The following is an 11,718-nucleotide window of genomic DNA, read 5'->3' on the forward strand; positions in this document are numbered from 1 at the left end:
TTAAGTAAATAAATATTATTCGCTTGTATAACCTTCCACAGCCCGAGCCTGCATATTCTAAATCTGCATATAAATATTGCCAGCTGCAACAACCAGAAAATTTCTGCTGCTCTTGTGGATGGGAAAAAAATGAAATCAAGTAGCTAAGGGAGCCTATTTTATAGTGTTTGTGTGTGCAGTTCTGTTAATACGTTACATGTGCACATGGGAATCCCTATATGTGTCCACCCCACATAACCCCACCCCCCAAATACATCAGTTTTTAGCTATTGGCAGGGAAACTTTACCCCCCTACAAACAGGGTAAATTTCCCTCTGAATGTAGATGACCCTGGTATAATGCAGAACATCTGATGGCTAATTAAGGCAGAATTGATACTGTGATTACAAAAACTATGTTATTCATATTTTATTTATTTACCCTCTTGCTGTCTCCTGCCGCCAGTCACACTTACCTGGAGAAGTTCCTAACAGAACAGATGATGGAGAGGAGGGAAGATGTATGGCTTCCACTGATTTCCTACAGAAATTCATTAGTTACAGGTGGGGAAGATGATAGGATGTCTGTAAATAGTGGAAGCAGTAGCAGCAAAGCCTCTTCAGTGAGAAATAAGAAAGGCCGGCCTCCGCTTCACAAGAAAAGAGTTGAGGGTAAGTATGGGTTAGAAGAATGCCTGTTACTTAGTGGACCAGAATTGCACCTGACAAAAAAGTGAAACTTTCTTTGACTTCACGCTATTGAAATAGACCTTGGGATATGAGAGTGGCATCTCTTATTGGAACATCATTTGACAGCAAGGGAGTTAAGGGTCGAAATTTAAACAACCCATTATTTAGGCAGAAATAGAAAAAGCAAAAAATAAAAATAAAAATCTCCCAGGCCTTTTCACAGAAGTTAGTCAAAGCTTTCCTGGAGATTCTAGTGGCTATGAATCTCATTAAAAGTCCTATTTTTACATTGTATGAGTAAAGCACTTTCATAAAGTTACTTCATATTGTGCATAGGTAGCTTCTAGTATACAGATCTTTGTTTCTTTGTTTATAAGATTTATTACCCGCCCTTCACCATAGGGTCTCAGGGCCTGTTACAACCACATATTCAATTATAAAAACAAGTAATACAGTTCTAAACAAAAGAGAATAAGATCGATTAAATCAAAGAGATGGATCCTACAAAACCAAGTAACTGTCAAGAACCAGGACACAGAGGTATCTTCAGCATAAGTGAGAACTCTGTAGGGAATTTGCACGAAGTTCCACAATTTAGGGGTTGCCACAGAGAAATCCCTCTTCTGGGCCACTATTTCCCCGCACTTGTGCAGGTAGCAGAACTACTGAGAGAACCCTTCTGCTGATCTTAACACCCAAGAAAGCTTGGGTGGTCTTTCAGATATTTGCAGTATTGAGTTTGTCTGATCTTTTCATACTTTTCATACTTTTATTGATACAGAGAGCAATTGGCAGGTCTCAAAACTATAAAAGCAAACATTGTGGCATATAAATTTTGTTTTCTCTTAGGTAAGATTCCCAGGATGGGGGAATCATCTGTTTAGACTGAGATTAGTCTGGGCGAGACTGCTTGCTAGTTTATCCTGTTTCCCAAATATCTGTTTGAGATTGTTTGAAAAAGTGAATAGACCAAATCTTGTAGGGACCTTCTCTTAGTGTAGCAATAGAGGTAATTGAGTAAATGTGTGTACGCATGCTTCTACTGAAGGTATATCAGATGGGTTTGGTTCCACATGCAAGAGAAAGAGGAAGTAAGAGCAGTGAGAATGTAGAAAGCTTTGGAGATTTTTTAGAGTAATCCTAAAAGGTCAATATACTGCTTGTATCAAGAAGTCAGGCAAATTAGTGGATTTGGGGGAATGACACAAAATTCACTTGCCAAGATCACCAGATGCTATATTTATATATTAAACAGATTGGTATGAAATATTCAAAAAAATTATATCCTGCAGAGCAGCTTGCTGAAGGTTTCACAAGCAGTTGGGTAGGAGATTGGGGTTCCTCAGTTATTCATATTTTGTTATTTTGCAACGTCTATGCAACTTTTCAAAATAGGTTTATTATGAAAAGGTTATAAACAAAGGACACAACAAAGTAACATCAATATAATCTAGCACAGTAAGTTTAAGAAACAAAAAACATAAAAAACATAAGCACGCTACCTGTCAAAGGAGATAAGCCCTTTGGCTCAAGACTCAAATTAACCAAGAGATTTATATAGTTGCAGAGCTGGGAGGAACCATGATGCAAACACCATATGAAAAAAAATCCCCTATAATGCTGAAATCCTAATGCCTACAATATGTCTGTGAAGAAAAATAGATTATGCAATAAACATTTCTGTTGTAGAGCTGGTGTCTTTTTAATTACACAGAAGTAATAAATTAGAGCTCAACCTGAAGAAAAATGCTAGATTTATTAACCTTCATTTGTTCAATGTGACAGAAAACTAAATTTTTATAAACTGTTTAAAATAAATGGTATATTATCTGCACAAGTTAAAAATGGCAATAGCACCAAACCTTTGTGGTGTGTAATAGTTTATTATCTTTTGTCAGATGAGAATATTGAAGGCTCCTGGCTGAATAGAAATGACAGCATCCAAACTCCAGGTGCTCTACAGACTCCACAACTCACATCAACGGTGCTGAGAGAGAACACTCGGCAAATTGGGGAGCAAATTCAGGAACATGAGTCAGAACCTGGATCTGAGCAGGATTTTTTGCACAAGTATGTACCAATGAAATGCTTCCCTTGTAAAAAGAAATTCCTATTTAAAATGCTGCTGGAATGAAAATTCTACCAGAAAAGCTTAGTTTAAAAACTCACTTTCATAAAACTAATAAAAATGCAGTCTTCTTGTTCTTTGCATTTCTGAACTGAAACAAAGGAATTTGGCAAGGGGGAGTTTAGTGCAGAGCTTCCCAAGTATTCTTTAAAGTTTTCTGTTTGTTTAAAAATATCACCAAGTTGTGACTGGCAGCACAACTGCCCCTTTCTTCTAAAAGACAAAACAAAAGATTTCCAGACAAAAACAGAACTTGTGATAGATAATGCAATCACGTTCCACATGGCAAAAACAACCAGGGTAAAGTATTGCATTTTTCTGAGGCACAAAATATTGTGCTTTAAGTGCTGCACCCTGGAAGGGTGGAGCCAGTGTAAAAAAACGAGGGGGGGGTATTCTGCTTTACTATCACGTTTTTATCATTTCATTCCTCCCAGGAGCTAGGAGTGGGATACATTCTTTTCTTTCCCTTGCCCTTTTTATCCACACAAGAACCTAGTGAGGTAGATTAGTCTTAAGAGATGGTAACTGGTTCAAGGTAACATAAAAATATGCCTGGCATCCATCCTGTGACTGAGTGACCATATTCTCCAGTCCTCAGATGCAGATATCTTGGCTGGGCCAACAGAAATTAGAAGACTTAAGTCGAAAGGACAGGACGGGAATGAGCTACATGAAAGGACGAAGTGGTGTAAGGCATGCAGTGTAAGTATTCAGATCCCAGTGCTGAATTAAGTTAGATAAACACTAATAATTCAGTGATTTGTAAACGAAATTTGGTTAGTTGTATTAGTACCCACTTGGCTCCCAGCAACTCTAGAAAGATATACAGCGCGCACAAACAAAGCTATGATGTGGAATAAGGCTTGCCACAGTATGCGTAATAACTGACATTTGGATTGGTAAACACTGTTGAGCACTACAGCTGTACTGTGTACTTGTGCAACAGTGATGGTAGTCTCTTCTGCTGGTTAAAAGTTGCATTAATGTGACTTGTTGCAGGCCCTAGTTCATGTCATAGGTTGGCTTATCTTGGGATGTCTGCATGTGATTGGTGCTGGAGTACCTAAATTATGGAGCTAAAACGATGTGCAAGCTTCTGTATTCTGCTGAACAGAATTAAAGTACATTAAAAGAATCAAGAGCATACCTAAAGGCTTAACCACAAGTGGTACAGTAGGCCAATTGTGTTGAGCAAGTGCTTTGGCAAATATCTGCATCTCAGTGGTAAAAAGCTTTTCTTTTTTTATTATTTTAAAATTGAGATGAGGCATTTGCACTTATGCATCCATTGAGTCTCATAATTTTGCAGACCATGCTTCTATAGATGCAAGAAGATTTCTGAGATGTGGGGCGGGTGTTCGTTCTTGTGGAAATCAAACAGAGGTCCACATGTTCATGGATAACAATGTTGTAAATGGAGACTGATTTAGTTCCTTGTGGAGAGGAAGAGCAAGAGCAGTAACAAGCTTCCCTATTTATGCTTAAGGGAGGGGTGGTATCTGATGGGGGACATGTGCTCCTTCGGGTGTAGCTTGTCCATCTTTGGTCCCCACCCTGCACTCACCTCTCACCTAAGACTCCTAGAAGCTGTCAGGCTGTGTCAGGAACAGCTTTGATTGGCCAGCTAAGCCAGGTGAGGGTAACCTATGGGTCTCAAACCCTTGGTGAGTTAGGGACTCCCCTGCGTGTAAAGATAGGCTCCAGCAGATTGAGTGGACAAGACCAATAGTGGGTCTAGTGGTCAAGAAGGCAGTTTCTCCACATGCTGTAGAGGGAAATGAGGGGCAGATGGGGCTTGTCAACCTGGGAAGGTAGCCCATGTACGAGAAGGAAGACTGATCCTAAATCTCTGCTGCTTGCGGCATATGCTTGGGAGAAGAAAAGGCTAAGGGGTAAGCCCTACAGAAATCGAGAGTGGAGTCCCAAAAACAGTTGGATGATGCCTTATATTCCTCCTTCTGGCAACTTCTGTAGCCAAACTAGTGCCAAACGTATTTCCCTGCTTTCCTTTGGACCACAACAGTGAGGCAGAGAAGGTAGTATTGTCATTGGGGCAGCTGATGACCTCCTTAACACTCTGCCTAGGCTTGCACCCCAGGGAGGTCACTTCATTTCTGCTAACACAGTGGTTTCACTTCAGCCCCAGAGCCGCACCCTATTGTCTCTTGATACAGACAGATGCCAACAGTATCCTATGCTTCAGTCTCTATCTACCCAGTAAGACCAACAATTATATGTTTGATCTCATTACCAACGTATTCATATTCCTTTTTTCTCCCAACAAGGCGGGGTCTAATGGAGGATGATGCTGAGCCCATCTTTGAAGATGTAATGATGTCTTCACGAGGCCAGTTAGAGGACATGAATGAGGAATTTGAAGACACCATGGTCATTGATCTGGTCAGTAAATCCTCACTTAGTGGCTTTTCAAAGACATCTGAAGACAAGCATGTTTTAGGAAGATTTTAATTTTTGGTGTGTCCCTTTATACTTTGTTGAAAGCCGCCCAGTGACTGGGGTACAAGAATTTGCTGCTGCTGTTAGTCACATAGGAGTACTGTAATAGAAATTAAAAATATAGAGCTCGTTTGAGCTCTAGGACACCTCCTCTGAGCTGGCTGCCACGGTTTTGAGATGAGATCGTTCAGGGGGCTTGCATGTCCAGACTTGCCTTGGAGGTTCACAATCTGTTTCTCTCTCTCTCTGTATTTGTGCTTTGTTAGTATGCTCTGTCTTTTTTCTTAATTTTATTGCTTGGCTGTTGTTTTTTCTATAGTAGGTTGGGCTCCCCCCCCCCCTCGGTCTCCTATCCTGAGCTATCTCTCACTTCCATATTCAGGGATGTCTTCTTGTTGGATAAGTGTTGTTCCTGAATTGGCAACAAAAGTTGCCCATTTACGCCACTCACTGTTCAGATTGCTCTTAATTCACATTAGTTGCTGTTAGTGCTAGGAATAGACAAAAAGTCCTTCCTAACGCTTGCTGTCTTGGCTGCTCCTGCTGCCTCTGACAATGACAAAATATTTCTTTTCCAGCCCCCTTCAAGAAACAGACGAGAAAGAGCTGAATTGAGGCCAGATTTCTTTGACTCCGCAGCTATCATTGAAGATGATTCGGTAAGATTTCACAAGGTATTGTTTGCCACTTGGAGCTGCAAAGGATTCTCCTGTGCGTAACTTTTGTTCTCAATTATCTTTCCCAGGGATTTGGAATGCCAATGTTCTGAAGTCTGGCGAAGACACTATACAAATGTGGAACTCTGTTCTTTAGAGCTCAAGGCCTATATACTGTGATAGCTTATATGAAAACCACATTTTTGATGTGATTTGGTTTGATTTTTAACCAAATTATTAAGGTCATTTCCTTTTTGTAATGAGAGAGAAGAGGAGCTTCTTAATGAAACAAGGAATATTGGCCAGTCACCTCAGAAAGGCTGACCTACAAATCATTTGTTTCCCTGTCCTTGACAGTCCTAATGCAGGTTTTTTTTCCTGGATGGGGAGAAGCTTTTAAATTAAAACAGGTTAAAAAATAAACACTGTTCTACACATTTTCAGAAAACATTGAATGAAAACAAAACTTTTTAACTTTATTTTTCTGCTGTACAACTTCAAAATGTTTTAACATTTGCCTTTTTATGTTTTAGAAGCTAGCCATTTTATTAAATTTATGCCTGTCAGCCATTGACCAGCAGTGATGCTATCAGCAGGCCATCCTGGCTGGAGAAGTGTTGTTAAACGCACTGGATGTGACTAGCAGTATGGTACACTTCTAGATCCTCTCTGACCATTGAGAGTGGAACACTCTTGCAAAAGAGGCTAGAAGTCAGGTGTATGCATCTCTGCCAAAAAGTCAGATTCTGAAAAGAAAAAATCCCCAGATTTTATACTTCTGAGAAGATTTATTTTTTATTTATAAGAGGGCATAAAATATGAGATGTCCATAAGCCACTTTTCCAACAGACGCTGTGTAACATTCATTTTATATAGCACTAGGGGAACACACAAACAGCACATTTTCTATTGGTACTTGTTCTGTGCATTTTTAGCAACTTATACCAGCAAATAAAATATTCTCAGAAAAACAAACCAGTGGTTCTAAAGTAATCTATTTGCTGTTTCTACTACCTATTTCATGGCCTGTCAGATCTGAGGTACAAAAGCAGCAACTTTCCTGAGGAATGCAAATCACCGGGTGGGGTGGTGGGAGGAGGGAGACAGAAGTCACACTTGCATTTTCAAAGCAATTTTAACTGTACCATAGAGAAGTGTCTAACTTTCCATGCCGTAAATACCCTTTTGTGCTATTTTTGTAAATTAATTTTGCCAGTTAGATTTACTGTATGTGCTGCATAGAAACTTGTGCTTAGATGGTGACGTTCTTAAGCTTACAATGGAATACAGCTACATTCTCAGTGTTAACTGTGCATTATTAAGAGTAATTATTAAATGATTTTCTAAAAAGCAGAACAAAAAAACAATCAGCTAATTATTTGTTCTAAGATATTTTCAGTGTCTTCAATGATCTGGACTTTCACTCTGCTTTGATATTATGATTCTTCCTGGTAGCTGCTAATGTAGTTAAAGGACTGATTTTGTTCCTCGGAGGTGAGCACAGCTCCTGTTAATAAGAACATTTGTAAAAATGAGGCCAAACTAGTCTTCTTTTTGGAGTTTAAATGTTAGTGTGCTTTAAAGCAGATCTAAATTGACCCAGTTCTAATATACCTGCTTCAGAGGTGTTTTTTGATAGCAGTTGCAAAATAACTCTGACCTACCTCCCATAAAGGTCCTTTTATTGAATTCAAGGTGCATCCAATGCTTACTTGCCTTTTGGGAGATAAAGACAACATTTAAATCAAATCATTTAGTTGGGATTTCCCCTCCTAAAAATTGTACAGTACTCAAAATTTTGGTTGCCAAAAACATCTAATAATTCAAGCAAGGCAGTTGTTTAGGAATTGAAAAGTTGCTAAAGTCACTGAGTTGGTGCTTCAGGACAAAGTACAAGTTCTCCCAAAACAGTGGACACAAATGGTGCAGTAGCACTTCAGTGTAGTGGGCAGAGTGGCATAGCTGCTGGTGGTTTAAATCCATCAGAGACAAACCTTGCGTTCCACAGCCCTTCATATGGAAAATTGAATTTTAATTGATCCCTATAGAATTCTGTAAAACAAAAGCCGTTTACAACTAAGTTACCTCCAATGGGTTTCCAGTTCTGTTTGCGGTCAATAGGTTTTTAAAAATGTGTCTCCTTGATTGGTTTTGCTAGTAATTCTGTAAATTGTACATTTACAATTTGAGGTTTTTTCCTTTTGTACAATTTAAAACTGATGCTTCACTTTTCCTTTAATAAACTCCTCAAAATCACATGTGCGGTGGAGTCCTTTCCACAAAAGCATTTGAAAATGGGTGCTTTCTGTTTGGTCTGTCTTCCACTAAATATTTTCCTATAGTGAAGCTTGAAAGTGTGCTAATCCTGCTGCTTGCCCAGAATTCTGGGCAGATCAGACATTGAGGGTTTTCCCTTCTGCAGTAAGAGTGAACATGTTTCACCCTTAAGTGAAACATTTCAGCATCTTTAAAACCTTACATTTCCCCCAAGCAGTTGCTGTTCCTTACCCATACCTAAGGTGTAATTCAAGTAAATAGATTCAGAGCATGTGGAGTTGAGATTGGGGCTGATACTGTTGACCTGTAATGTGCACAGAAAACTTTGCAGAATCCGATTGATGGTACAGGATTCAGAAGTCTCCTGCTTTCATTGAAAGAACCACCACCTCATGATTGTGCAATAGGTGTGTACAAAAGCCCTCCAGAATTCAGTAGACATTCCTCGTTTCTCCTGTTAATACACTTATTGCCCAAGCCTCTCCTGCCACCACTTTGGTGGTTATTTATACAAAAGCATAACAAGTTCAAAAAAAGCATTTAATAAATCAACTTGGAAGATCTGTGGTTATGCTGCACATTGAAATGGGAGTTCCTGTAAGTGAGACCTTACTTGACAGTGAAAGAAAAATACAGAATTCAGCCAATCTTTTTGCTGAAATGGGACAGAAACCTGAGTTGGGTTTCCACAGTCTGTCTCCTTGTCTGAGTTGATGAGGTGAAGTACTTTTCTCTACACCTGGCAAACACCTGAGAATGGAACAACTTACCATAAAACAATAGATTGTAGACTGGCTTTGACAAATATTATATGGCTTCTGGTTCCATGATGTAAGATTGGTAGAGTGTAAATTAATATTTATTTATTTTTATTGTTAAAAAGATCTCTCCAGATATGTGGTCTCCTATATATCTTATTGACAGAATGCCTGTAGCTCCTCCTCTACCCCTGCCCACCCAAGATAAGTGTCTAGATTTTAGCATTTTTGGCTATTTCTACCAGTAGAGTCCAGAAGCCATGCAACACATTTGTACAGCAACTTGATGTCAACCACAGTTGATTCAATAGGTCTACATAAAGTACTGTTATCTCTTTGGACTCTTTAAATTCACCCTCTGACAAAGGAAACTTCCCTGCCCAAAGGGTGCAGCAGCTTTACACTAAGCAAGGAGAAAAATTATCCAACTTCTAGAAGTAGAAATCAACTTTTCTATTGTGACCCTATCCAATCTATTCATTGGCAAACAATAATTGTTCTCTTAAACACAGATTATAGAACACACTTCGGAATTCTGTACAATTGTGAAAACCCATATGAAAAAACAGCGAGTGTCTGTTGTAAAGAACATCTGCTATTTTTATAGGGTTGTTGAACCCTGGACTAAATATTGATACTTGAGTGATAATAATATTGGAACAGCAATGCAGTGGAATATTTGTGATTTAGTGTCCCACTTTTAGTCATAACTTTCTTTTCTTGGTTCTCTAATAAGTACAAATGTCCTTAGGTTTAAATATTACTTTTAATTTTCATGCCCGCAGCTTTAGTAGTAGCATACATGTTAGGTGCTCTATTGCTGCAAAATCTCTCTGCCAACCATAGACAGGAAAATGTGGATAAGGTTAAAGGAGTTAGTCACAAAGATGCTCTAGTCTTAATAGAGCTCATGTGCTTCACTACCTTGATACTTGAAGTTTTTGCCTGGCATTACTAATACATCGGGTGTAAGGTGCCTGTTTGTTGTCTTGGAGATGTCATTTAGAACAACTTGTGACAGTATTCTCTGGCTGCATCAGCCAGCTTTATCTTGCCTTTTTGATATTGTCCTGTCCATCACTAGCTGCTACTCTTATTAGTTCAATTAATCTTGAATGGTGCAAGTATGCTGGCAGGTGGTCTTGTCCAAATTAATTATCCCAATGTGTTCATTAAAATGCTCGTAAATGGTAATCCTTTCTGTTATTGGAACATGATGAGGAATGCATCCACCTTCTGCATACCAAACAGGAATATTAATATTGCTGATTTATGAACCTTGTTTCCTTCTGACCTCAAATACATTGTTATGAGTCCATGCTGTTCTTGTTTCTAGCATATCCACTGTCCCTAACCATGTCAATTACATAGTCTCTTTTAACCCTGTTTTGTCTATGCTTAATAACCATTACTTACCAACACACTTGTAAATGTGTTTCAACTGCTGTCTTAACTCACCCTCTCAATTACAAGAGCTCTGCAGAGATGAGGTGGACTTAAAGGTGGGACTTGTAAATACTTAGGGCTACATAAATACCCGTTTGTATAGTTCTTCTCTAAATTGTTTGTATTGGAAATTTATTGTAGTTTTACTAACAATTACAGAAGAATCTTGGAACAGATTACTCCAATATAATAAACAGTGACCAATTTTTTTCCAAATTACCTTTTCATGGTTTTTGTATTGTGTGCGCTAAATATCTACTTCATCTGAACCTATGCATGTAAGACAGGAGGACTTCTAGTCTGTCCATTATGGGTTAGAACTATTGCTATTACGACTTTTCTGTCAAAGGCTTTGAATATTTGTTAGCCCAGTCTTCTGACTATCTTTTCCCCTTGGACAAATCCCAGTTCAGTCCTGGATATGGATTCTGAAGCTCCATTACTGGCTAAAACTAATTTTCTTCCTGGTAAGTCTGGCACCCTTGATTTTAATTGTCAAACATGTCAAACAAAATGGAAATCCTCACTGCAAAAGAAACTGACAAGTCTAGGGTTCACACTGCAGGCTCTGACAACCTGTAGATATGAGAGAGCCACATCCACAAGTAAGCAACGAATATGGGATGTTGAGCTGCAATGCCACATGAGTGAAATGACAAAGTATCTAGAAATTAAAGATAATGGCAGGGGGTTTACTCCAGCAAGGTATTTCTCCAAAACAGAAATACCCAAATTTAGAAGAGCTCTTACCCTTGCCAGATTTAATGTTTCCATCAGCATTACTGCAGGGCAGATTTGAAGGCAAACCATATTCACAGTGAACATGCCTGTGGGGTTTGAAACTGCTACGCATGCCCTGCTACATTGTCATTACTACAAAGCTATACACATTATATTTATCATGCCAAGCATGCAGTAAACCCCAAGCAGAACTGATGATTATTACTTAAAATACTTAATAGAGGACAGGGAACCAGAGATTACCTTAAAAGTGGCTAAATTATGTATGTAATGTATATCAGGCCAGAATGAATGAACTTCTTTTGGCCTGCTTGGTTCTACCTGGCATAAGGGCTCCTCAATTAGAAGTACTATGCATAGGCACAAAGGAGAATCGTCTCCCACAAGCCTCTCGGAGGCCTAAAACGATCTCTTGTGGTAGGAGAATAGTTTTGTTAGGTAGCTGAATAACATCTGCATTAGAAAATCTTGAAATCCTGTAATATTTTCTTGCGATGAATCCCATGCAGGTAATTTCTATCTCCCCTTGCAGGAGTTTATTATCCTCTGAATCTAATCCACAAATAATCTCCCCACAGACAATC

General features: G+C 38.9%; 1 protein-coding gene across 4 annotated transcripts in view; it reads left to right on the plus strand.

Annotated features, from left to right (window-relative positions):
- STAG1 (STAG1 cohesin complex component) overlaps nt 1–8,168 on the plus strand; it is a 102,264-nt gene extending 94,096 nt beyond the window's left edge. For all 4 annotated transcript variants that reach the window (XM_083506335.1, XM_083506334.1, XM_083506337.1 and 1 more), the window contains 6 exons: nt 445–650; nt 2,567–2,738; nt 3,391–3,501; nt 5,085–5,199; nt 5,835–5,915; nt 6,002–8,168. In XM_083506335.1, the coding sequence (XP_083362461.1) occupies nt 445–650; nt 2,567–2,738; nt 3,391–3,501; nt 5,085–5,199; nt 5,835–5,915; nt 6,002–6,025 (709 nt within the window). In that variant the 3' untranslated portion in view covers nt 6,026–8,168. The remainder of the gene's footprint in view (nt 1–444; nt 651–2,566; nt 2,739–3,390; nt 3,502–5,084; nt 5,200–5,834; nt 5,916–6,001) is intronic.
- Nucleotides 8,169–11,718: the final 3,550 nt, after the last annotated feature.

This window comes from Podarcis liolepis (genome assembly GCF_965112155.1).
Source record: "Podarcis liolepis genome assembly, chromosome: 5".
NCBI classification, from domain to species: domain Eukaryota; kingdom Metazoa; phylum Chordata; class Lepidosauria; order Squamata; family Lacertidae; genus Podarcis; species Podarcis liolepis.